The sequence below is a fragment of the Adiantum capillus-veneris genome, chromosome 8 (genome assembly GCF_014529385.1).
Source record: "Adiantum capillus-veneris isolate H3 chromosome 8, ASM1452938v2, whole genome shotgun sequence".
NCBI lineage: Eukaryota > Viridiplantae > Streptophyta > Polypodiopsida > Polypodiales > Pteridaceae > Adiantum > Adiantum capillus-veneris.
The window spans coordinates 108,626,101-108,653,501 of NC_140938.1; the positions used below are offsets into that span (position 1 = coordinate 108,626,101).

At 44.1% G+C, this 27,401-nt stretch overlaps 1 protein-coding gene across 2 annotated transcripts in view; it reads right to left on the reverse strand.

Annotated features, from left to right (window-relative positions):
* LOC147452741 (uncharacterized) overlaps nt 1-25,449 on the reverse strand; it is a 70,892-nt gene extending 45,443 nt beyond the window's left edge. The window contains exons 1-4 of one of the 2 annotated variants that reach the window (XM_086518335.1): nt 25,175-25,448; nt 24,635-24,824; nt 24,345-24,551; nt 24,056-24,250 (exon numbers count right to left, since the gene is read on the reverse strand). In XM_086518335.1, the coding sequence (XP_086374461.1) occupies nt 24,056-24,250; nt 24,345-24,551; nt 24,635-24,824; nt 25,175-25,257 (675 nt within the window). In that variant the 5' untranslated portion in view covers nt 25,258-25,448. Of the gene's footprint in view, nt 1-24,037; nt 24,251-24,344; nt 24,552-24,634; nt 24,825-25,174 lie in introns of those variants that run through there. The other variant, XM_086518336.1, reaches the window with a different exon arrangement.
* Nucleotides 25,450-27,401: the final 1,952 nt, after the last annotated feature.

The following is a 27,401-nucleotide window of genomic DNA, read 5'->3' on the forward strand; positions in this document are numbered from 1 at the left end:
AGCGATCGTGATCCACGCATGACAAGTTTATTCTGGAGAGGCTTGTTTGAGAATATGGGCACAACGCTCAAATTCTCTTCGTCATTTCATCCTCAAACAGATGGAAAGTCAGAAGAGGCAAATTCTATTGTCCTAGATCTGCTGAAGTGCTACGTGTCACAACATAAAGGAAAGTGGGAGCAGTATTTGCCATTGGTGGAGTATGCATACAATAATACAGCGCATTCATCAATTGGCAAGGCACCTTTTGAGATAGTTGAAGGTGGCAAGAAAGTTCCTCCCATACTGCATACAAAGGACAGGATATTTGAAGCAGATAAGTAAAGGTTAAAGAAGATGAAGGGCAAGGAAAGACTGTTTCCAAAGCTCGGCATGCGTTACTATGGGCCTTTTCAAGTGTGCGACATAATCAATGATGTTGCATATAGGCTGAAATTGCCTAACAGTTGGAAGATTCACAATGCGTTTCATGTGAGTCTTCTCAGACCCTATGTGGGTGATGTGCCAGAAGATATGCAAGTTGAAGATCAGCCGGAAGTCGAGGAACTTGACGAGATCTTGGTCCCAGAACAGATTTTGGCACATAAGGAAAGAAAAGTGAAAGGCAAGGTTGCTGGGCGTTACTTGGTAAAGTTCAGAAACTATCCACCAATGGATGCTAAGTGGATGGAAGAAGGTGAACTTGCAAAGTCACCAACTGTGTTATCACTTTACCTTGAAGCCTTCGATTTGCAACCTACCTTGACCCCTTGAGTTTCAAAGCTACATGGATTGTCAGTGTGACAATGGCTTCTGAAACAAATGATGTACATGGTATTTAAAGTGAGCTCAAATGAAATACCTGTTACATGAATGTTAGAGCTGTACACATTGTCAGTTTGGCAATTGCTCTTACGGAATGTCCAAAAGTTTGGTTAGTGCTATAGAAGTGAGTATTTCTTGTCAGTATGTCAAGGATACAATAATTGCTTCTATTGAAGGGTACATGTGTAACTGCATTCTTAAACTGTCGGTTTGGGTATGCTCGAAAGTGTTACGGGATCCAACATGTACTATAAGACAGTGGCAAAATGTGTAGCTACCATTTTGTCATTGGAAAGTTAGTGCCTCAAAGCAATGGCAGAGTGCGAAGCTACCACTATGTCATTGGGACAGGGTTCACACGCAGGCAATACATGTGTCGATCAGGTGTTGAATACACTAGGGTTGACAATGAGCATGTATGTGTCGTACATGTGTCAACAGGTGTTGAATACATCAGTGTTGATTGTGAGCATGTACGACATAGATGCAAACGAGGACGTTTGAGATTTCGAGAGGGGGGTTTGTCACCAGCGTGTGACTACTATCTATCCTTTTTGTTGATTTCTTTCTTATTATCTATTTACTTTCACTTTTTGGAAACACCCCTCGGGAAATCTAACTGCCCTGCATTGCATAGCTAGTGTGGAACTGTCCAGAGGGAGTCCAAGCCTGAGAGCAAGAGAGCACTAAGGTTGGACAAGGACTATGGTTAGCCAAAGTGGGGTCATTGACTAGCCAAAGTGAAATCCTTTGCTACAGAGGCTACATTTCAGTTCTGGGTGTGGCTGCAGTGTACAAAGGGGGTCGGATGACCTAGAAAGATACAATGGCAGCATCTCCTAAAATTTAGGGAACTGCTATTTAGGGACCTGAAAATGTGTTTGCGTCATTACCTCCGGAATGACAAGGGGAACATTTTCTTACTCTGCCGTGAAGTCAACTGGACAACTAGTTGGGAGATTTTTAGGCGGCAACCCCGAAACGGGAAAAATGCTTGTAAATGTGCCAAGTGGCACCTTCTGGTGCACTTTCCTCATGCAACAAGAAGTGGCGCTGAATTTAGGAGGAGGAGGGCTCATTTTCAGATTTTGTCACAGGTTAAGAGCTATGGAGTGCTTACTTTCCCTCCTATGTACAGTGCGGTGCCAGGAGTGATGCCCTATACGCTACGCACTACCCTCTCTCTTCTCTATGGCAGTATGTTATGCCCCTCTAGTGGGCTTTTCAATTGACCAATGTACAGTTGTGTGGGTTCATGCGTGATTGCCGAGGCAAGAGCCTCTTGCACAAGTACTGGATTAGCTAGCGGCTAATCCCCCGCAAGTACAGGTGAATTCGGAGAGGTTTCACGCCAGAAATCTCGTCCGATTCAAAGGGCAAGTAGCCCTACAGGTGCGGGAGCTCGAGGACTTGCTACGGATGCGACCGGCACGCGAAACGGAGCCCGAAACAGTAAATTACAGTCTGCTGTGTATTTTTGCAGGTTTAGGGTTTTGGCCCTAAACGGACCCTAATACCCCCAAGAGGTTCGGGGACGCGAGGGGACCGCTGTACAGGTGATCTGGCGCATTTTCGGGGCTGAAAACAGAGAATTCAGCATGCTGCAGATCCTCGCCAGGTTTTGCAAAGTGCCCGTATGCGTCAGGAAAGTCAGTCAATGCGTGGGAATACTGACTGTGAAGGGTCCTAGTATAGTTATGCTACCGAAATCGGGCCGGAATAGTTGAAATTCAGCCAAGTTTGTGCGGGGCAGCTTGTAGGGAACCACAGCGTTTATTCCCTCTTTTGAACAATAAAGAAATACCGAAAGGGGCGCCTAAGTTGGGGGCCAATCTGGTGTCGGTCTACTCATACAGGTGCAATCTAGCAGCCTGTATCCCTCTCCCCTTTGTTGTGTCTTGAAAGTACAGGTAAAGTGGACGACAAATTAAATGGGTGAAAGCAAATAAGGTTTAAGTTTAAAGTCTACCTCCCTTTTTGAAGTTAACAGGCTGGTTTCATCAGCACCTTCAACCTCCTTTGGCATTTTTCCATCATGCACCCTCATCGCCATCTCTCCAACAGCACTTAGTGTTTTCACCCTACAATACTAGATCAGCCCTAATGACAACAAATCAGCCAGCCTTTCTAGATCCCGGCCCTAACACAACCGATCACCCTAGCACAACTGATCAGCCAGTGTTTTCAGATTTCAGCCTATCTACATCATCGTCATCAACATCGTTATTAGCAGATCAGCCCATAGCCTCGTCAAATTGCAGATCCAGCCTCAGATCCCTAGCATTTTACATTTTCAGCCATTAGCCTTTCAGACCCAAGCATCTACCGCAAGACCTCATCGGCATTTAAGCTCCAGATCCACTCGATCAACATTTGTGCATTCTAAAGCAAATAGCTCTCTAGCGATGGAGAGGGGGGCCCTTGGAAGGGGGTTTGGGACCCCATCTAGGTCTAAGTCTTCTCTCTCTCTCTATCACTCACAACACCTTCACTAGTCTTCTCTCTCTCTCTCTGTCTATTGCACATCTCTCTCAAGAAGTAAAAGAAACCCTCTCATGAAGTAAAAGGAACCTTGAGTACACATTGGGCACTACTCTCACGTTATCACCATAAATCACTTCCACTACACATTACAAAAACTGCTTCCTCTATAATTGAATAGCAAAACATAGAAGTTGAGACCCAAAGAGGATCACACCATCGGTAAACTTGAATTGCTAAGAATCAGAAGACCTGAAAGGTCATCATCTGAGGATTATGTTCGCCAAAGAAGTTGTTGGGTCCCATAGGACCTACCTACTCAAGCAAACTCCTAGAGATCAAACCATATGTCCATCAGTTCTCTACATCTGCCAAGATCAAACCTATAGGTACAATTCAATACAATATGTCAAACTCCATACAAACTCGAAGAGTGCACACATATACTCCCACTATTGTAACTAGCTCATATCCAAGAAGCTATATCGAGAAGAATATACCCACCACTTAATTATGCAATCAATATCCAATACACACCATAACTCCAATACTCAAGGTGAAAGTAAAGGAACCGCCAAGGGACCTAGTGTCAAAGGTGGCAATGGAAGATGCAATGAAGACAACTGGCTCGTGATCCGGTGGACACCTCAACTCCGATCTAGAACACATGCAATGCCTAACACATGAACAAGGTGTCAGAGTGTGCATGTGCGGAAGCGTGAGAGAGAGAGAGAGAGAAACTTTTGACCTTTCGTGTGCCTCTTCATCGGGTGGTGTCCCTTCGGGATTGCGCTCACACCTATTCACGTGAAAGGGCAGCACCTCTTCACCTTGCTGGCACCCTTTCGCATATAGGAGTACTTTGCTGGTGTGGCGCTCTCTCCGATGGCAGCTGAATACCTTCGCTGGCTGCTGCACATCAACGAGCGCCCCTCTTCATGAAAGGCACGGGCATCCCTTCACTCACGCCGCACCCCTTCCCCCCGTGATCTGCCTCTTTGCACACACACTGAATTGCTGGAATCACTGGGCTGAAGCACTGGCTGAAGCGCTGCACTTCTTCGCTGGCTTTTTTTTTTAACGTAAGAAAGACCAGCAGCGCAAGGCATTTCAATTATACATAAAACTCAATTTTAATGAATTAAATTGACTGGCCAGCCCTACATAATAACCTCTCATGTGAAAGCAACCCTTCACCTTTAACACGTAATAAAAGAAAAGAATGAAAGCCGACAGCCGGCATTTTCACGCTGCCCATTTTTCACCTTCTGGCGGCGCTGGCCCTCTGGTGGCCCTCTGTGCACTAGCGGAACCACACCCATAGCAGTTGATGAGTCCGGGGTACCTATCCCATATCTCTCGTACGTAGACGAGGTTCAAGACGGAGATTTTGCCAACAAATTGCACGCAAGATTCTCCTATCCCAAAGTTAAAACCTATTCCAGGAGGGTATTTGTGCCAGATTTATCCATTCTTGAAGTATCAGAATTCGTTGAACAGTCGGCATGACCGAATCACAAGATGGCGACGACAATATTTTACCAGAGAACCCGATAGCAATTCTCAAAAAGCAGATGGCAACACTTTCAACAAGCCTCCCATTGATTCACACTCGCGTGGATCAGATGCAAATACAAACCTCTTCTCGGAGTTACCCAACTGCTTCTCGAATTGCACAAACTACTTCTCTGCCATCTTCTTCCGACGCTTCAGTGGTCGACCAAGAAGAACCACTCAAACAAAAGCCTTCGGCACTCAAATTTTCTCACCTAGAGCATGCTTTCTCAGAGACAACTAGACACAAAGTATCTTCGTGCGAGCAACAAAAATCTTAGCATGAATATTCTTGGAAATGCTACAGTTCTAAGCAACTAACTACTTATCGGAATCATCAGCAACAGAAGCAGCAATGTGAATCTTCCAAAGGATCATCAGCAATATCAAGATGGGCTTACTTAGTGGCACATATATCCGACCCTAGTCGAGTACTTGGTCGTGAATGCCGCGACGCTAGACAAGTTCCCCCTCGCGAGCCATGCCCTACATTTAAGTCTTTCTTATCTGATGGTGATACTGAAGATTTATTGATCCTTTCCTTGTGCAAGAGGATTCTTCAAAGGTCTATGAGGCAACAATTCCCTCAACCTCCCCCTTCTCAAGTGGAAGCCTTAATACCCACTGAAACAGCTGAAGACTCGGAAGATTCTTGTGTGACAACGAACCAACGTGGAAAGGTACGTAGTGTACGGTACGGTTTAGGTACGTACGGAATGTACTTCCGTACTGAACCAACCTTTAGGTACGTGATAGGTACGTACCATTTGTAAAAAAAGAAAATTACACTAAATTTAAGTTCACAGACCTTTCAAAAAAGAGTCTTTTGTAATCCTGGTCGATTAAAAAAGCCTAAGGCTCTCTCCCCTTCACCCTATTATCCCAATCTGAAAGCGCCCCTAGCACGAGTGGTCCGTGGAGAAAACGCCAAAAAAGAACACACACACACACCAAAAAAAAACTTGCCGTACTGTACCGTACGGAATCGTTAGGTACGTACGTACGGATTCCACCTTGCAACGGACAAGCACAGGACCCCTTCTATGGCAATGATCCAAGCAGAGAAAGTCGCCTCATCACCGCCCTTGCACAATAAAGTCTTTGTCTCTTGCACAATAAAGTCTTTGTCTCTCTACAGATACCAAATGCAGTGGTGAATGATAATCCTTCAAAGTTGAAGACTCCATTCCTTGCCTTCAAGGATGCAAAGGATAAATCAAATGCAGACTCTTGCAGCACGACTTTAGTCGCTGCAATTAAATCTTTGGACACAAATTGTTCCATGGAAAAACCTTTACAGATGGATATACCTTCAAGCACTACTCAGCCTCAATCTACGACATTCCTTCAGGAGGATTTTACTGTTCCAGACAAACCAATGGAATACCTTACAAATTTCCAACCAGTGTCATCACTCAACAGAAAACTCAAGTCAGTTTACCAATAATTTCACTCAAAGCAGATACAGATTGAATCTTTTATTAGACAAAGCTCGAAGTTACAAATGACTTTGACAAAGGCACTTATCAAGTTGCAACTATGATCAGTTTTTAGTTTGGCAAAATAGTCATGGTCTATAGCAGTGCCATGACATGGGACTTAACAGAAAGAGCTTTGGATGCAAAAGCACAACAACAATACATTTCCTTACTTCGAAGTTTCTACAACTAACCTGGGTTTTATTTAAAGAGGGAGGAAATCTCACGATTGTGACCATGTTGCAGTATTACATCTACTCCTAGTTGCAGATACGCGAAGTGCCCTGCCAAAGAGGACCCCTACGCTTGGATGGTCACACCCCTTCGCCCAAAAGACGTGTCTCTTCACCACAAGCCACACTCCTTCGACGACTGGTCACACCCCTTTGCTCTATGGGTGTGACTCTTCGCCCAATGGTTGCAGCTCTTCACCGAAAGGATGTGTCTTTACGTCTAAAGTCATGTCTCTTCACCAAGAGACGTGTCTTTTCATTGGTGTCTCTTCGTCTCCTATATAAGGAGCCTATTGTACTCAGTTTCAGACAATCATTCGATGAATCAACACAGAGTCTTCTAAGTCTTGTTTTTGAGTTCAGTTTCAGTTTCTTAAGTCTTGATCATGAGTTTAAGTACTTAATTAAGGATTAGTACTTAATTAAGGGTGAAGATATTGCGTGAAGGTCCCGAACTGAGTGTGAAAACAACTCCTTGTCGTGAAAGAAGTGCGAGTAGGCTTGCAAGTGTCTTGCCCAATAGGATCTCTGGTATTTGTATCAAACCAATCTGGAGAAAATGGGAAAGCCCAAGAATCGTCATGAGAATGACCGGAAGCCTGTCAATACATGAACCTGCAACCCAGTGTGGCCAGGTGGCTAAGCTGTGTAAAACCAATCTGAAGAAAACGGGAAAGCCCAAGAATCGTCATGAGAATGACCGGAATCAATACATGAACCTGCAACCCAGTGTGGCCACGTGGCTAAGCTGTGTAAAACTCCAAGAAGGTCAAATGTAGCAATCTACGCCGTAAACGTCCTCCGAATAAAGGAAAGCCAGACTAAACAGTCTGCATTGTAGAAGCTACCGCAAGCTACGGCAGTCACCGATAGACCGCACAGACCACCACGGGATGGTGTCTTGTCAATAGGTAGGGTAATCCAAGATGAGGGGAAAGCCAGACTCAGCAATCTGTGTTGTGAAGGGCCTCTGAGAAGAGATGCCGTCAAACCAAGCTGTTTGCGCCGTGATCATCTTGTAGAAGTAGGGAAGCCAGACTGAGAAGTCTGCGTTGTGAAGTGAAGTGGCCAGACCAAGATGTCTACGCCGTCTTGCCTATATCTCCTGCCTCCAATTCTCCGGTGTTAACCAAAACAGAATCCGTGCCAACAACGCCACCAAACCGCATGTCGGTGTGGCTCTCAATGTGAATAAGCTGGGAGTGGCCTACTGCCCACGTTGGGGGATAAGTCTATTGTAAGGTTACCGAGGGTGAGTGTAAGCAACTCTACAGGTAGCAATCCAAATGATGAGGAGTGTAGAAGAGCAACTGCACTACCATCCAAGCCAAACTCCGGGTGACTCTGAATGTAGTCGCGGGATGCCTGATCTCCCGCATCTCGCGGGTAAACTCTCCAAGAGAGTCCATAGCACTGAATTCCCACTCCAAACAGTACAGTGTAGATCCAAGCAATGAACCTGTCCAAGAAGAGATCCAAGATCCTCTCCCTAAGTCTATGTAGATGCTCATGTGTAAGCAAGTGATCTGACGTATCCAGGTCAAGTGGTAAGTGTCTGTCCACCCAAGATGGTCGAGTCTTCTCTGGGAATGTCGGAATCCCATATGCCATAAGCATGGTCATATCTCGTGTCAACTCCTCTCATGATTACATAGGTGTGTCCATAGCAAACCACAAGTCACCACCCCTCTGGAGTGTGCAATTGCCGAATGATGGCTGGAATGAATGGATCTCCCAAGGATCGTACGCCCGCAGATAATCAAGGTGATGTCCAAGATACCCTGTACTGCAGCAATCACTGAGAGACCACATGGACCACCACCAGATGGAGTCCTCGCAGGAGGTAACTTCATCCTCTGTAAAAACACAAGCCAAGTGATCTGACGTCCACCCAAAAACGCAACTGCGAGGTGATGAAAATGCTGCTGCCCAGCAATTTTCAGCATGCTCGTACGCTCCTGGAACAAACCGGAGCAGTGCAAAGGGTCTAGGGAGGGTGGGGAATCAATGTCACAGCCCCAGGTGTGCTGAAAATAGAGAAAACAGCAGGTGTATATGGCTGAAAAACTGCAGATCTGAAGAGGATTCGGATCGGCAATGCACTGGATGCAAGGCCGTGTGTCATAGGCAAGATCTAGGTGCGCAAAGCTGAGCTCTGCCCCCTCTGCTGCAAAAACGCTGATGCACCCAAAAACGCTGATGGGCTGCAAAAACGCTAATGGAAGGAAGAGGTTTTCCGCTACCAAATTGCACTGGATGCAAGACTGTGTGTCATAGGCAAGATCTAGGTGGGCAAAGCTGAGCTCTGCCCCCTCTGCTGCAAAAACGTTCATGGGCTGCAAAAACGCTAATGGAAGGAAGAGGTTTTCCGCGACCAAATTGCCCAAAAAAAGTAGTGCTAGCAGCCAAAAGCAAAAACGCCATGTGTAAATGCAAAAACGCAGGTTGAGGAGGTTCCCTCGCGACAAAAAAACGCAGATTTCCATTGCTTGCCTGGTGCATGCAAAAACGCTGGTAAATCTGTGATCCTTTTACAGAAACGTTAGCTGTTGTTGATCCCTTGGGTAGAAAGCCTGATGCAGAGATGCGCCCTTGGATCATCGAGAGCCTGAAGCTTTGATACCAAGTGAGAGTGCGTGCGCACGAGAAAGAAAGAAAGAAAGAAAGCTTTATTAACATCTTCGAAAGGCCGAACTCGACCTATGAGACAATATCATATACATGTGTCGATGCTCTAGGCATCGGAAAATTAAAAAAAGGTACAAACTGAAATGAGCCTATACTATGCAAAAGGGTGTGGTAGGGTGGGGCATGTGGTGTACAATGTATAGTGTGGGTCCTCGTGTCGAGGTGTGCTCGTGCATCATCAGGCTCAACTAGGGGCTGCAAGGTGATACAACCATGAGATGATAGGGAGGGGCAACATATGTAGGGTAGAGAATGTGGTACATCGGTGGTGGCCTGCTCAGGTATCTCTGGAATGCTGGATCCCCTGGTGCTGGTACATGACTCTGCTCTAGATACTGATGGTGTAGAGCTAGTATCCTCGAGATCTCCCTCTGGTGATACCCATGTGTCCTGTATCCTAGGAGAGAGAGAGAGAGAGAGAGAGAGAGAGAGTAGACCACAAACGCAAGATATGGTGAAGAGGGGGCGATCAACCCCCCATGACTATCGTGAGCAGAAGACCCAATACACAATAACCAGATGATCTCTATGTGATGAGATGTGAAAGTGGGTACCCCCCTGGCCCCATATATAGGTGCCCAAGGAGAGGTAGGGCAAAGCCTGGAAAAATCCCCCACGACCCAACAAGAAGATGATATATGGACATATATGAGGGCGCCCGGACAAAGTGGGCAGCCGGTCCCAAACTCCGACGGCCAGACCAAGTACAACCTAGACTATGGGTGGCCAGCCCGAAGACATACTAGCCATACAAGTATGCCCTAGACCTGTGAAGCAACAGAGTGGTGTAAGTCTAACACAAGACACCTGTGGAAAAGAAAGATCACTCGGGTAGAAAGAGACGGGACATCTGAGAGAGAGAGAGAGAGAACTGGGAAAGGCTCTCCAGGCTGATAACAATCTGCTCATACAAGTGACCAAGGCATAGATCTGACATGCCAACTGGATAGATCCGAGGTACACACAACTGGATAGATCCGAGGTGCACACAACTTCGACTGCTACTAACATTGCCAGTTGCTCCTGCACAGGAGTTCACTGACACGGTCTTCATATGGGCATCACCTCCAACACGCTCTGAGAGCATAGATCTAGTGCATCTCCTCCTTGCTAGATCTAGATGTGGATCTAGATCTCAGATGAGGAAACCTGCTACTACATCGTCACAAGGCTTGTGAAAGGCTGCCATGAGGAGGTACTGCATCATGGAGAGAGTCCCCTGACACCGCAAGTGCTACCTATCAAAAACGTTAGGGCTGATCTAAGAAATGCTAATCACCTTGAAAAAAACGCTAGGTGAATGACCAGCAATAACTATCAGCTAGGTCCAAATCTGCCCCCAAGGGCTACCCCTAAGGACGCCCCCTCTTGTGGGCTCTCATGATGTGTATGAGCCCCCTTCCCCCCCTTCTCCGCTACATATAATATATATGCCCCTAGGCTGGCTGCCCGACCCATACCTCCAACCCCACGACGTTGGAGAAAGGGACAATAGGGAAATAATGGAAGAGGGCAGCAAATGCCCATAAGGCTCGGGGGGGAAAATATGATAAAGCTAGAGAATAATATTGCAGGAACATAGATGGCCATGGAACCAAGCCAAAACCCAAGTCTAATCATGGCTTAACACAACCCAACATGAGAAACCTACCTCACACTGGCCGAGCACAGCCACAAAACAACCCTCACTCCCTATGTAAGGTGCAGCGGAAGTGAATGTTGAACTTTGCTCAAGATGAGTGCTCCGAACTGTGCTCAAGAATTCCTTTTACTTACGGAATGGAGAGCCTTCCGTTCCTTTAGTGAGAGAGTGCAATGGACACAAACAAAGTGGATGAACACTATGAGTGAAGGTGTTGAAACTGAGAGATAGAGAGAAGAGAATACGACACCAGAATGTTGTCAAACCCTCCTCCGAAGGCCCCACTCTCTATGGAGAGAGCGGTCTACTATTGATTGCACAAATCTCTACAATGCTTTGGACTTGCCGACGATGTCGACGACGATGAGGACGACAAGGAGACGGACTGAAATATGAAACTGCTAAGGGCTGAAATCTGCAAATCTTTATCTACTGAATTCAAACTCTATGTCGGTGACGATGTCGATGACGAGGGTACAACGACGACGCGTTGAAAACGCAGATGCTGAAATTTGCGTTTTCCGGGCTGAATCTGCAAACCTTGATGAATCTAACCGTGCGGCGAGGAACTACTGCGGGAAGGTGAGATCTGCGAGGTTCGGGACTTCTTCTGCGAGTGCTAACTGCTGAAAACTGAAAACGCTCATGCTTGTGGGGATTCCGCCGCGAAGATCTGTGAAGTGTCTGCAGATTCAAAAACGCTAGGGCTGAAAATCTGCTGCTGGATAAAATCCACTAACGCTAGGGCTGATCTGCTGTCGTGAAGTGGTTCCGCTGTGTCTGTTAATGCCGAAGCTCCTCTGCAATGCAAAATCGCCAAGGGCTGATCTGTTCTTGCAAAAATGCTAGCTTGATGCTGAGTTGCAAAACGCTAGGTCATGCAGTCGAGGGTCCTGCTGAGAAGGTGCCTGTTGAGCGGTGCTCCTGCTGCCTCTTCTGCCAGAAAGTGCTAGCGCTAGGTTTTCTTATATACAAACTTAGTAAATTTACCCTACCTAGTTTCCAACAAAAGTTACTTAATAAATAATAAGTGAAAAATGTCAAAAATAGGGAAAATAGGTCTATGCAGTGTAAAAATGCTCCTGATGGGCTCTAATGGAAATCTGATTATCATGTTGTGTGCAACCAAAGGATATGCATCTAATCTAAGTGTTTGGACATGCACGGTCTACGAATTGACTCACAAAGTGTCAGATCACTTCTAGACGGACTTGATTGAACTGAATCCTGGTCATGCTGTAGCTTGTCCACGGACACACAGGGTTGGATGTGTCACGTGACATCCCCTCCTTTTCAAAGTGAGGTACTGGTACCAAACTGTATAGCGTCGAGGGAGATCACCAATAGCATTCGGAATCCTAGAAGAGACTCTTCGCCGGCCCACTCTGATGTGTGGGTCGTGCGGTACTTGAACTTCATAAAGATCTGCAAAGCTTGCTTCTTTGGACTACGCCGAAAGCGACACAAAGTCTTCTAAGTCTCCTTCAATGCTTCAACTTCATCCAGAGTCATGCTTCTTCCTTCTTCAAGAATCTCCATGGCTAAAAATTCATGAAACCACTTCCAACACAAAAACATGAACATACCCATTCCATGTAAAGTGAATGGAAAAATTCTTGTCTTCTCTAAAGATTGTGCATGCAATGTAGATGAACATAGAGACGGAGTGCCAAACCGTTCATCAAACACATGCAAACAATGAGATCGAATCTTTTCTTTCGCATCTAAATCAATCAACTGTGGCAATTCACAACGGAAATGCCATACTTGGTGCTCATACTTTCTTGTGCTCTTTCTACGAATGTGTCATGCCAAGGAAGAGACATGGTATGTGACTTCCTTGAATGCATACCTTTCAGCTTTTCACAAGAAATCCGCATACATCCGTGCCCATTCATGAGTGAAACGTGCTCAACGTACAATATGTCATGCCCAGAAAAAGGGATCACAAAAAGATGCTGACTAAAATACATGAAAGCATCACGAATGAAACACTCGAACAATGCGTGCTGATTAATCATTCGAACATAGAATACTTCCTGGGGGGTTCTCTGGACCTAGGCTCGAGAGCCAAGATCGATTCTTTCTGAGGGGGTTCTGTAGACCTCGACTCGAGAGCCAAGATCGGTTATTCGTAATTGATTGAATCTTTGAAGAGGTTAGCTACGCTAGAAAAAGCATCAACTAAACCATCATCCTTGTGAACAATCACGTCTTGATCATACAAATCATCATGCTTGTGAGAAATCACATCATGGTCATCATGCAAATCATCATGCTGGTCAGTGTCATCCAAATCATCATGCTCATCATTATCATGCAATTCATCATGCTTATCATAATCATGCAAATCCTGTGTGTCATGCTTTGGAGAAGAAGAGACGGAGAGAGTCTCCTTTTCTTGATTTTATGCAAATTGTGCTTGCACATTAGAAAAGAGTCGCAACAACTCTTGCATGTGTCGCGCTTGCTCATGCTCACGCTCTATGGCTGCCTTTCTTTCTGCATGTCTACGATCCATTTCTGCTTTTCTTTCTTTGCATTCACGATCAAATTCTACCATTCTTTCTACTCTTCTTGCTTTGCGTTCTAACTTCCTGTCCATAAACATTTGCTCTAACTCCTCCATAGGAGTTAGTGCAATCCTTGGCGTAGATGGGAAAGGGGGAGGGTCGGAAAAACCTCCTGGTAAATTCTTCTTCGCCTCTCTCATGCTCATCACCTCCAAGCGAAGTATCCAATCCGCTTCGAGTGATGACCATCCATTGAAGTCGTGGGTTCTTGTGGGTTCCTCTGGTCTTGGGTTCTTAAGTTCACGAGGAACTTGGGTTCTTGGGGGTCTTGGTTTCTTGGGGTTCTTGCGGTTCTTGCGGTTCTTCTTTCGCTTGCAATCTGTGTTAGAGAAGGATCTTCTCTTCACCCAAGTTCTGCTCTTTTCCGCGGGTGCACCCCTTTGCGGCCTTACGCTCACACCAAGGTTGCTTTTTCCCACCTCACGTCGATTGGCCGGCCGCTAAGTGCACAGTCCGCTCTCAATGAGTGAAAAGAGGTACAAGGGGAGGCTAGACAAGCCCTTCTTTCTTGAGTTTCCTATCACTCTTCAAAAACACGATTAGAATCGAACACGCCCAAGTGAACTTGGCTTCGTGCGACCGCAACAAACAAACAAAAATTATGTGGTTCTTCCCTTGAGTGATACGGAACACTACCAAAGCTCTGATACCAATGTAAGATGTAGCGGAAGTGAATGTTGAGCTTTGCTCAAGATGAGTGCTCCGAACCGTGCTCAAAGATTCCTTTTACTTACGGAAGGGAGAGCTTTCCGTTCCTTTAGTGAGAGAGTGCAATGGACACAAACAAAGTGGATAAACACTATGAGTGAAGGTGTTGAAACTGAGAGATATAAAGAAGAGAATACGACACCAGAATGTTGTCAAACCCTCCTCCGGAGGCCCCACTCTCTATGGCGAGAGCGGTCTACTATTGATTGCACAAATCTCTACAATGCTTTGGACTTGCCGACGATGTCGACGACGATGAGGACGACGAGGAGACGGACTGAAATATGAAACTGCTAAGGGCTGAAATCTGCAAATCTTTATCTACTGAATTCTGACTCTATGTCGGTGACGATGTCGATGACGCTATGTCTGTTAATGCCGAAGCTCCTCTGCAATGCAAAATCGCCAAGGGCTGATCTGTTCTTGCAAAAATGCTAGCTTGATGCTGAGTTGCAAAACGCTAGGTCATGCAGTCGAGGGTCCTGCTGAGAAGGTGCCTGTTGAGCAGTGCTCCTGCTGCCTCTTCTGCCAGAAAGTGCTAGCGCTAGGTTTTCTTATATACAAACTTAGTAAATTTACCCTACCTAGTTTCCAACAAAAGTTACTTAATAAATAATAAGTGAAAAATGTCAAAAAAAGGGAAAATAGGTCTATGCAGTGTAAAAATGCTCTTGATGGGCTCTAATGGAAATCCGATGATCATGATGTGTGCATAGTTGCCACGGAGTTTCAAAACGTAAATATGAAACTGCTAAGGGCTGAAATCTGCAAATCTTTATCTGCTGAATTATGACTCTATGTCGGTGACGATGTCGATGACGACGGTACGACGACGACGTGCTGAAAACGCAGATGCTGAAATCTGCGTTTTCTGGTCTGAATCTGCAAACCTTGATGAATCTAACCGTGCGGCAAGGAACTGCTACGGGAAGGTGAGATCTGCGAGGTTCGGGACTTCTTCTGCGAGTGCTAACTGCTGAAAACTGAAAACGCTGATGCTTGTGGGGATTCCGCCACGAAGATCTGCGAAGTGTCTACAGATTCAAAAACGCTAGGGCTGAAAATCTACTGCTGGATAAAATCCACTAACGCTAGGGCTGATCTGCTGTCATGAAGTGGTTCTGCTGTGTCTGTTAATGCCGAAGCTCCTCTGCAATGCAAAATCGCCAAGGGCTGATTGTTCTTGCAAAAACGCTAGCTTGATGCTGAGTTGCAAAAACGCTAGGTCATGCAGTCGGGGGTCCTGCTGAGAAGGTGCCTGCTGAGCGGTGCTCCTGCTGTCTCTTCTGCCAGAAAGTGCTAGCGCTAGGTTTTCTTATATACAAATTTAGCAAATTTGCCCTACCTAGTTTCCAACAAAAGTCACTTAATAAATAATAAGTGAAAAATGTCAAAAATAGGGAAAATAGGTCTATGCACTGTAAAAATGCTCCTAATGGGTTCTTATGGAAATCTGATGATCATGATGTGTGCATAGTTGCCACGGAGTTTCAAAACGTTTCGTTTGAAACGAGTTTCAGAAGTTTCGAAACGGTTTCGTCCGAAAAAAATACGCCAAAACAGAAGTTTTGTGCAAGCCGAGATCTATGTTTTAAGCATTACCTTACAATTAGACATGAAAAAGAGGGAGAATAGGACTAACTTTCATCATTAGAAGCAAGACAAAAGCTACATTCATGACATTGAGGATTTCATGACTGAAACAAAGAACAAGAGGTTTCAAGGTTTACATGTAACATGAGCCTTGACTTTACCTTTGAAACGTCCAAACTCATACAAAAACGTTTCTGAAACGTTTCGTACGTTTCATGAGTGAAGAAACGCGTTTCTTGGCAACACTGGCTGTGTGCAACCAAAGGATATGCATCTAATCTAAGTGTCTGGACATGCACGGTCTGCGAACAGACTCACAAAGTGCCAGATCACTTCCTATTCTAAACTGACTTGGCTGAACTGAACCCTGGTCATGTTGTAGCTTGTCCACGGACACATAGGGTTGGATGTGTCACGTGACACCCTAACACCTGTCCCTAGGAAAAACTGGGACCGTCTTGACAAATCCAAAAATATGCATGAACTCTAACGCCTTCTCTTGGCTCCTAGAAAGGAAGTCGGACCAGGGAGCTAGAGTGAGCAATCTGCAACAACTGTAAAGAGAGGGTTTCGTGGACGAAGATATTTGCTACAAAACTCTGAAATCGAATGTATACTATCTAATCACTACCCCCGAAAGACATCCGAAAAGTACAATATTGTCCGCTGAAAGTAAATCCAACTCTAACAAGCATCCCCTCAACTCAACCCACTCATAAGTCGCACAACTAGCATTTGCAGAAGGTATTGCTGCTAAGCGCTCCAAGAGAATGCATCAAAACTGAGGGTAAAGGCATAAACGATTGTATCCGAATTATTTCCCAACTCCGAAGTGCTCCACCCTCGAGGAAAGGGTCGAAAATCTGCACCTCCGGTCATATACCACATGCCAAAAACTCCAAGATGCTACAGGAAGTCCAAAGAATGGGACAACCAAAACTACTGAGGAATGAACTGTCTGATGACAAAGAGCCAAGGAACTGCACCAACTATCATATACAATGATGAATTGCAAACTGTATCTAAAGAAGCTTCATCAGAACTAAGAGTGAAAACTGTTATTGATGTTGTTGGAATCAGGGTTGCAAGGAAACACACACAGCTTGGAGAAGATGAAGAAGCTCAAGGCACATAACAAAAGTGTATTGCTTAGTACACAATGGAAAGATAAGTTAGCCCTAAAATGATGGACGTATATACAATGCACAGGGAAAAAACCTCCTAGTGGGGGGAAAAATGCCCCGACAATCCTAAGTGTGTGTTCACACACATCACTACCACATATGTATGGTAACAAATCCCCCATAGGAGTGATGCGGTGAACAAGAGCTAGCACCTAGTGTAAAGGGAAGTGCCATGCACTAAGAACATGATCAATCCACAAAGGGGAGTAAGCCCAAAGCTTTGTGGAAAGCTTCGAACTTCTCACGAGCCAATGCCTTTGTGACAGACCTGCAAGGTTGTCCTAGGTTGGCACATAAGCCAAGTTTATCTCTCTTACTGAGAGTCTCTCTCTGACATAGTGATAATGCACCTCAATGTGCTTTGTGCGAGCATGAAAAACTGGGTTCCTCACAACTGCCAACACGCTCTAACTGTCAGTGTAGATGATGTTGGCAATGTTCTGTCCCTAACACCCAAATCAACCATAAGGCGTCTGAGCCATACACACTCAATTGTAGCTGTGAAGACTGCCCTGTACTCAACCTCACAACTGGAAGTGGCCACAGTAGATTGCTTCTTGCTCAACCATGATATGCATGAACTGCCGAGCATGAAACAAAAACCACTCGTGGGTACTCGCGTGTCATAACAACCAGCCCAATCTGAGTCCGAAAAAGCATGTAAATCTGGTAGCAATGATTCCCCCTTGGGATAAAACAACCCAAGATGTAAAGTGTCACTTAAGTAGAGAAAGATCCTTTCGACAGCCTGCCAATGCTTAGACCCTGGGCTATGCATAAATCTGTTGACCTGTGAGACTTCAAATTGAATATCACACCTCGTATTGCATACATAAATAAGGAATCCAACAACGGTCTGATAAAGAGTGACATCAAAAGCATCAACAGCATCATGAAGATTCAATTTCGAATCTCTTTCCATGAGAGTAGCAATAGGTTTGTTGACTTCAAGCCAAACCAATTTCAAAGCTCTTTCCATGAAAGTAGCAATAGGTTTGTTGTCTTCAAGCCAAACTTACACATACCACAATCACACTGCTTAGATTGTATGCCCAAGTAATGATACTGTCACGTGACACATCCAACCCTATGTGTCCCTGAACAAGCTACTTCATAACAAGGGTTCCGTCAGTCCAGTCAGTCTAGATTAGCAAGTGTTCTGGCACTTTTGTGAGTCTGTTCGCAGACCGTGCATGCCCAGGCACTTAGTGTAGATGCATGTCCTCTGGTTGCACACAACATGATCATCAAATTCTAGTCAGATCCCATCAGTAGCATTTTTACAGTGCATAGACCTATTTTCCCTATTTTTGACATTTTTCACTTATTATTTTCAAGTGACTTTTGTTGGAAAGTAGCTAAGGCAATTTTGCTAAGTTAATATATAAGCAAACCAGAGTTAGCACTTTCTGGCAAAAGAGGCAGCAGGAGCACCTTGCTCAACAGGCAACTTCTCAGCAAGACCAACACCCGCAGTAGCCCTAGCGTTTTCTCTCCACAGAAGACCCAGCGTTTTTGCATCAGATCAGCCTTGGCGATTTGTGCACAGCTGATCAGCCCCGACATCATCACGACACAGCAGGAGATGAGCATGAGAGAGGAGAAGAAGAATTTTCCCCACCAGGAGGTTTTTCCGACCCTTCCCAATCTACGTCAAGGATTGCACTAACTCCTATGGAGGCTTTAGACCAAATATTTATGGAAAGGAAGTTAGAACGCGAAGCACGAGCAGCAAAAAGAATGGCAGAAATTGATCGTCAGTACCAAGACAAAATGGTAGCCGTAGCGCATGAGCGCGAGCAAGGACGCTTGGAAGCCAAAGTAAGACAAAAAGAATTTCATCGCGAGAACAAAGCAAGAAAAGAAAAGAGCGACCAACACATGAAAGAGTTCTTGCGACTCTTTTCTATTGTGCAGGGGCAGTTTGAACAAAATCAGGAGAAGCAGACTCTCTCCGCCCCTTCTTCTCCAAAGCATGACACGCATGATTTGCATGATGATAAGCATGAAGAATTGCATGACAATGATAAGCATGATGATTTGAATGATAATGATGAGCATGATGATTTGGATGACAATGACAAGCATGATGATTTGCATGATCAAGATTTGATTTCTCACAAGCATTGCATGAAGATGATGTGATTGTTCACAAAGATGATGTGTTAGTTGATACTTTCTCTAGTGAAGCTAACCTCATTGCAGATTCGATCAATCACGAAGAATCGATCTTGGCTCTCGAGTCGAGGTCCACAGAACCCCCACATGAAGATTCAATCAAACATGGAGAACCAATCTTGGCTCTCGAGCCTAGGTCCAAAGAACCCTTACAGGAAGTACTATGTGTTCAAGTGATTTGTCAGCACGCATTGTACGAGTGTTTCATTCGTGATCGTTTCCTGTATTTTCGTCAGCGTCTTTATGTGATCCCTTTTCCTAGGAATGACATATTGTCCATTGAGCACGTTTCACTCATGAATGAGCACGAATGTATGCGAATTGTTCATGAAAAGCTGAAAAGTATGCATTCAAGGAAGTCACATTTCATGTCTCTTCCTTAGCACGACACAGTTGTAGAAAGAGCACAAGAAAGTATGAGCACCAAGCATGGGCATTTCCGTTGTGAATTGCCACAGTTGATTGCTTTAGATCAGAAGAGAGAGATTCAATCTCATTGTTTGCGTGTGTGTGGTGAACGGTTTGGCACTCCGTCACTTTGTTCATCTACATTGCATGCACAGTCTTTGAGGAAGACAAGATTTTTTCCAGTCACTTTTACATGGAATAGGTATGTTCATGTTTTTGTGTTGGAAGTGGTTTCAAGAATTTTCAACCATGGTGATTCTTGAAGAAGGAAGAAGCACGACTCTAGACGAAGTTGAAGCATGGAAGGAGCCACAGACGACTTTGTCGCTTTCGGCGCGGCCCAAAGAAGAAAGCGTCGCAAACCTTTATGAAGTTCAAGTACCGCACGACCCACATATCAGAGTGGGCCGGCGAAGAGTCCCTTCCAGGATTCCGGATGCTATTGGCGATCTCCCTCGACGCCATACAGTTCGGTACCAGTACCTCACTTTAAAAAGGAGGGGATGTCACGTGACACATCCAACCCTATGTGTCCGTGGACAAGCTACTTCATAACAAGGGTTCCGTCAGTCCAGTCAGTCTAGATTAGCAAGTGTTCTGGCACTTTTGTGAGTCTGTTCGCAGACCATGCATGCCCAGGCACTTAGTGTAGATGCATGTCCTCTGGTTGCACACAACATGATCATCAAATTCTAGTCAGATCCCATCAGTAGCATTTTTACAGTGCATAGACCTATTTTTCCTATTTTTGACATTTTTCACTTATTATTTTTAAGTGACTTTTGTTGGAAAGTAGGTAGGGTAATTTTGCTAAGTTAATATATAAGCAAACTAGAGTTGGCACTTTCTGGCAAAAGAGGCAGCAGGAGCACCTTGCTCAACAGGCAACTTCTCAGCAAGACCAACACCCGCAGTAGCCCTAGCGTTTTCTCTCCACAAAAGACCTAGCCTTTTTGCATCAGATCAGCCTTGGCGATTTGTGCACAGCAGATCAGCCCCGACATGAATATGGCAAAGCTCGACGCTTGACCATACATCGTGCTATCTCTGTAAGAGATCTGTTTTTTCTTTCAACAACACCGTTTTGCTGAGGATTATACAGTGTTCTTCATTAGTGTTTTATCCACGATTAGTCAAAAATGCATTAAACACGTGAGACATATACTCCTCCCCTCAATCTGAACATAGGTGCATATAATACATGATGACCTCAAGCCATAAGTAGCACACATGATGATGACCTCAAGCCAAAATAAATGTAGCAAAGCTTGACTCTTACCATACATCGTGCTATCTCCGTAAGAGATCTGGTTCTTCTTTCAACAACACCGTTTTGCTGAGGTGTATACAACATTGTACATTGGTGTTTTATCCCACGATTAGCTAGAAATGCATTAAACTCATGAGACATACTCCCCCCCTCGATCTGAACGGAGGGTACCCATAGTATATTTAGAAATAGTTTCAACCATAGCTAGAAATTGTTTGAACACTTCGGACTTAGCTTTAAGCGGATACACCGATGCATGCCTGGAGTAAACATCAATGAAAGTCACAAAGTATAGAAAATTGCATGAGGACGGAGTTTGCTTAGGCTCAGTAACATCGCTATGCACAAGTTGCAGTTTACATGTAGCCCTTACTGAGCCATCCTTTGGAAACTTTGAACGCTGCATCTTACTCAAAATACAACCTTCACAAACATGCTTTGAAGGTGATGCTTCAAGAGGCGGCAAAGAAACAACCATATCAGATTTCTGCAAACGCCGCAAATTGGCAAATTCAGATGTCCAAACACACATGCCAAAGTTTTGTATCTGAAACAACCTTTGAATCCACAACTACATTTGCAAAATTTTGCCCACGCTTGTCATACAAAGTGAGCTTATACAACCACGGCACAAAAAGCCAGATGCAACAATTTGATCACCAAAATTGAGATCATGAGTTGTACATCTGTCATCCAAAAATTTCAGAGCAAGACAAAGTCTAGCAAGTGCAGATACAAAAAAAAGGTTCTTTTTTATCCCACATACACAAAGTGCATCAACAAGTATAAAAGAACCGTCATTCGCAACAATCAACACAATCTTTCCCACTCCTTTGATTGGATAAGAGACATTGTTGGCACAAGTGACCGTAGTTCCGTGAGGGACAACCTCGAGAGAGATAAATAAGTCACAATGAGAGATAATGTGCTTTGTAGCACCACTATCAAAGTATCACACATGCGAATCTGCAGCAACTAACATACATGCGTCATGGACAGAAGGATCATAACTACATTTTGCATTAAATGCCCACTCTACATCTACATCAGCATCACAATCTCCTTTCATAGAAGATTCTACAATAGTTGCGCTTGTAGTGAAACCAGCCTCTTTCTTCTTGGCCTCTTTTGCCTTCAACTTAGGACACTACTTTATCAAGTGATCATTAACCTTGCAATAATGGCAACGCATCTTCTTTTTGCCTTTTTCACCAAAATGCCCAGACGAGGTGCTGCCAACAGAAGCATTGGAAACAGGTGATTTTCCACTCGCTAAAGAACTATGAGAAGTGGCTACATTGTTGTTACCACCTTTTCTTTGAGCAACAATAAAAGCTTGTTCAATTGCGCGTTGTTTAGCCCTGTTCTTTCTTGAAAGTGACTCTTGAAACAACAATGTGCATAATACATCAAACTTAACAAAATCTGGATTTTCTTAGGTCATAAGTCTTCAAGTACTAGCAAACGTCTCGTAAGAATCTGGCAATGCATCAAGAACAGTCTACACAAGTGAACTGTCAGAAATGACTTCGCCTGCAAAAATAAGTTGCTTATTAATATCCTTGATACCCACAAGGAAAGTGTCCATGTCATCTTCCTCATGCATAATCTTTGACTCCAACTCTTCACGTAGCAATGCAATTTTAGCCTCATTGCAACTTGCATAAAGACCAACCAAAATATCCCAAGTCTGTTTTATTGATTTAGCTGAGCGAATCATGTAATAGTGCGCTTTACAGATAATGCAATTAATGCATGAGCCTGTGCATCTCTAACATCCCAACGAGGCTACTCAACTATAGGCAAAACAACTCTACCAGTAATAGTCCTGCCACCAAAACCTGCAACATTCTCAACAGAGCTTGTATCCACAAAAGACGGACGTTCATCAATACCCTGCACAACATTCCAAACGCCCTTTGACACAAGATTATGTTGCATCATGTACGCCCACATTGGGTAGTTATTCCCATCCAATTTATCATCAACAGAAAACATCATGAAAACATCTGTGTTATTGTCATTCATGGCGAGTGACTGCACCTGATGTGAAAACTGTCTGAAAAGAGGTAAAACGAAGTAGGACCAACATGTGTTGTATAGGGCAGAGAAGCTAGTAACGAGATGGGCCCCTCCCTAGGACCCGTCCTCTCCCCAAAAAGTATAACTAAAGTGCTCCCATTTAGAGACAACGTGGCCCGCGTAACTCTGTGGTTACCTCAGCTGGAATAACATCCTGGTCGTACAACGTGGCCCGCATAACTTTGTGGTTACCTCAGCTGGAATAACATCCTGGTCGTTTGATTGTGTGTTCAAGCCTTGCTGGCGCATTTAATCCTAAACTCCCCCTTGGTAGTTTTCACATTGGCACGCATTTTTTTTACATGCAAATACGAAAACTTGCTCGATCTTTGTCGTTCAACAGGTGATGGCGATGGTATTTTGTTGCAAATAGGACTTGCGCAAAGCTTTCAATTTAGCCCCTCCAAGCTCCAAACAATCCAAGAAATTGCTCGCAATTCCTTGCCTAATTTGGGGGTCTCTAAACTAGCTCCTTTATCCTAGCACAACCTAAAGAAGATTGTAAGGGACCTGTTCTGCAGAAAATTGCATTGACAGAAATTCTACACAAAAGCACGAAATTGCCTTCACAGTATTGCTTGTAGTGGAAATGGAGGCCGAAATGAGCCAGAATCAAAATTCTGAGCAAATCAAGCTCTTCGAGCTGACCCGAAGGATTTGTTGACCTGCTAACCCTCACATTGTTCTTTGTGTCGGTGCATGGTTTGAGTACTGTTTGGTGCATGACGACCAAATGCGTGACTGTCACAAATTTGTGGCGTGGCATGGCCTAATGTACAGATTCTAACTAAGAGGCTCAAACAGGGGTTAGGGATAAAAGCTTAACCATATCCAACTTACAGAGCACAACCAAGAGGCCATAACCCCATAAAACAAAAGCAAGACTCCAAATTTGCGTAAGGTTGATGAAGTGGCAGTGTTGTACAGACAACTCACGTTTTACGAGATTGCTGACTTGGCACCATACGGACGCCCATGTTTTGCACTAGTGTGACATGAAACGTTTCGTAGTTTCGTCTGTTTCATGTTTCGCGGTTTTGAAATGTTTGGTTTTAGGGCAAGGAAAAAGCAAGACGAATTTCGTAATAATGTATGATGTAATTATAAAAAAGATATCAATTGAAAAAAATATGAGAAGCATTCCCAAAAGCATACATTCTTTTAAAAGACAATGGATACCTCTTTTCCAACATAGTGCACAAATATAGAGCTCAACACAAGCTCCCAATCAACTCCATAGCCTGTTTCAGGTAGAAATGCAATATCTGCCTTGACCGCATCACTAAGTAGTTCCTTGAGAACCCGTTCTTTTAGTACCTCATAAGGCAAGTTATCTTTCATTAATGAATCGAATTTGGCACGACCTCTAATCGCCTTGAAAACCGACAAAAAAGAAGGAATGAGCCGACACCTTGATTTGAGGAAAACATCAGCAAGCTATAATATACATTTGAAACAAGAAGCGCACCTTTGGCCATGGTGAATTTAAGGATGCATTGCTTAAAACATGGAATCCAGGCATGACAACTTGTGGTTGCATGGGTTTATCTTTGGGCCTATTTGATACATACAACATACTTCCAGCACACAAATCTGCTACTAATAGATTGAATCCGCTGTATTCATGTCCTGCATCAAATACCGCTTGTGCATACTCCAGTGGAGCTTCTGTGCTCTAACCAAAAAAAAAAGGTAAGAATGGAAGGGGTAGAACTTGTTTAGGGTTTACTGAAGAACCATTTTGAGCTGTAATCTCACCTTCAAAAAGGAGGTGACCAACTCTCCCCTGCTAATCAAACCAGCCTTATCGACGACATTCTCTCGGAAGGAGGTAACCAATGCGATGCGTCCATTCTTGTTGCACCCGAACCAAGTCCCTCCTTTCGACAGATCTTTGCCAGCCAGTATGCCATCGTTTTCAGGCCACCAATGAACAGGAAGGGTGGGCCTACATGTTTAGCGATAAGAAGTCAAATATAGTCAAGCACAGAGACTCTATCTGCATGCATCCACGTGCATGCGTCTGTGAACATTGCCCTGTTTTTCCTTTAAAAGGAAGCATGAAACCCATATGAGGGTGTTTGAAAGAGCACACATGCACAGACTTTGCACCACACGTGCATACAGGCAGTATCCCCAAACCTCGTACATACAACATGAGAGAGTTTTGGGGGGCAAAGTGTCCTTACGTGCTACCAGATGCAAGACCAAGCCTGAGAAGCACATGAGTGAGCTACAACAGGCTGTGCACATGTTTGCAAGGTGTGGTTCACAGTGCAAAGGGTGATGGTAACACACCTTGAAATCACTTCGTCCCGGTTGAGAGCAAGAAAGAAACGGTACTGAGGGTGACACTGCCACAAGATGAACGCTATGCACATGACTTCTTCTTCTACGTCTCTAATCGAGAACGAAGCTCACTCTCAGTCCGAGCAGAAAGAGCGCTATTCATATTCATGTAGCACCCGGTTTTCCCGGGGTTGGGGGGACCTATTCAAAATCCTCCTTGCTGACAGTTGGACCTTCGAACTCAGGGAGCCTACCTCAGCTATATCTCAGAGGCAGTTCACGTGAGCTGGTATTAACCCCCGTTTGATAAACTTTACGAGCAACCTGTAGCTCTATCTATTTTGGTAGAGTTACAAATCCCTTTCTATACCCCCGCCACTCGAGTCACACGAACATAGCAAGCAGCAACATGATGACAAAATTGATAGGTCCACCTGAGTATCGGCCACTTAAGTCTAGTCTATCATTGGGACCAAAAGGCTACAAATGGTGGATGAGTCTCAAGCAATTAGGGAAAACTCCAAGGGATTGAAATCAATTTGAGAACGTTTTTTGTGAAAGAATTTTCCCTGAAAATGAACCCAAAAGGAAGTGGGAGGATTGGGATAAAGCTATGCAACGGGGTAGGCCTTTGCTTACTTACATTGCAGAGTGTATAGAAATAATCCTCAAGCTTTAGGGGATAGAAGACTTTCACAAAACAAGAGGGGGGTTAGATAGACATTCACTCGGATTGAGCCCAAATCCATATATACAAGGGGATTATGGCCCTTTCTAGAAGGAAAAAGGAAATTATCATTTGATAAAGAATGTAAATCATCGTTTAAGAAGAGGGTTGTAATAGGACCTAAGTTGAACCAAGAGGACTTTGCAAAAGCTAAAAAAGAAAACTTGTTCTTCACTAGTTTGTCACCCGACCTTTCCCAATGGAATTGTCCAAAGAACAAAAGAAAAAAGTATAATGAAAGGCGGAAAGGTCCTAGCAAGAATCATAAAATCCATGTGGTCCGAACACTTTTGATAAATGGTAATGAAAAATATAAATTCACAAAAGTGTTGCATGAGGACAAAGAGCATCACTGTTATTTGTCAACCAACATGTGGAAATCAAGCTTTTGTCCACATAAATTGGTGAAAATGCATGAGTTTCAAACTTTCTTAACGACAGAGTACTCACTAATATTTCATCTTCATGATGCTTGGTGAAGACAAGAAGATATGTGATACATTGGTATCCAATTTGGAAGTTGAGATACAAGGGTATAAAGAAATGCTTGACTTCCAAATTATGAATATGGATCGTGCAAATTTGATTTTGGTAAGGGAATGGTTATGGGGACTAGGACCTTCTTTGAAACATAAGTTCTAGCAAAACTCACTAGAATTCAGAAAATAAGGTAAAAAAGTTTAAAAATAGTCCTTTGATATGTTCTCTCGAGTTGCAAAAGCTTGTAAATAAAAAGTCTTGTAATGTATATATGTTATAGTGTCGATCTATATGAATAAGGATCTAATGTGGAAATGAAAGATCAAGTTGCTTACTCGTGTTTGTCTTCTTGTAGTCACTTATGAAAGTGATTTGAAAGTCTTGTTAGAAGAATTTAAAGATGTTTTTCCTATTGATTTTCCAAAGGGTTTACCTCCTAAAAGAGGTGAAGTAGATTATGCTATTGATTTAATTCAAGATTCATATCATGTCTATAAATCATCTTATAGATTAAGGCAAGCAAAACACTGAGACTTAACAATTGCAAGACTATGTAGATAAAGGCTTTATTATGTTAGGTACCCGTGTCCGTCGAAAAGTGTCCGACTACCCACATTTATCTCCTTATTCTTTATACATACAAAGAATAAGGAGTTCTCACTAATTCTCACATTGTGCTCATACAGTGAGATTTGGGAGCTCCACCCACATCCTATGTACTCTCTCTCTCTCTCTCTCTCTCTCTCTCTCTCTCTCTCTCTCTCTCTCTCTCTCTCTCTCTCTCTCTCTCTCTCTCTCATGCATCGCATTCGCGCACTCACAATTGGTTTTAGAGCTTTGGTGATGCATGCGACGGCTTCCTGACAAGACGGAAGTGACAGAGCTCGGCTATGGCAGCTTGAGCTCGGCGGCGGTGAATACAGCTCGATGGTGTCAGATCTCAGCTTAGACATGTACAGTCTGCTTGTGTAGAAAGCCATTGCTGAGTTTTGCAGAGAAAGAGCAGAAACAAGAAGTGTTTCAGCTCGT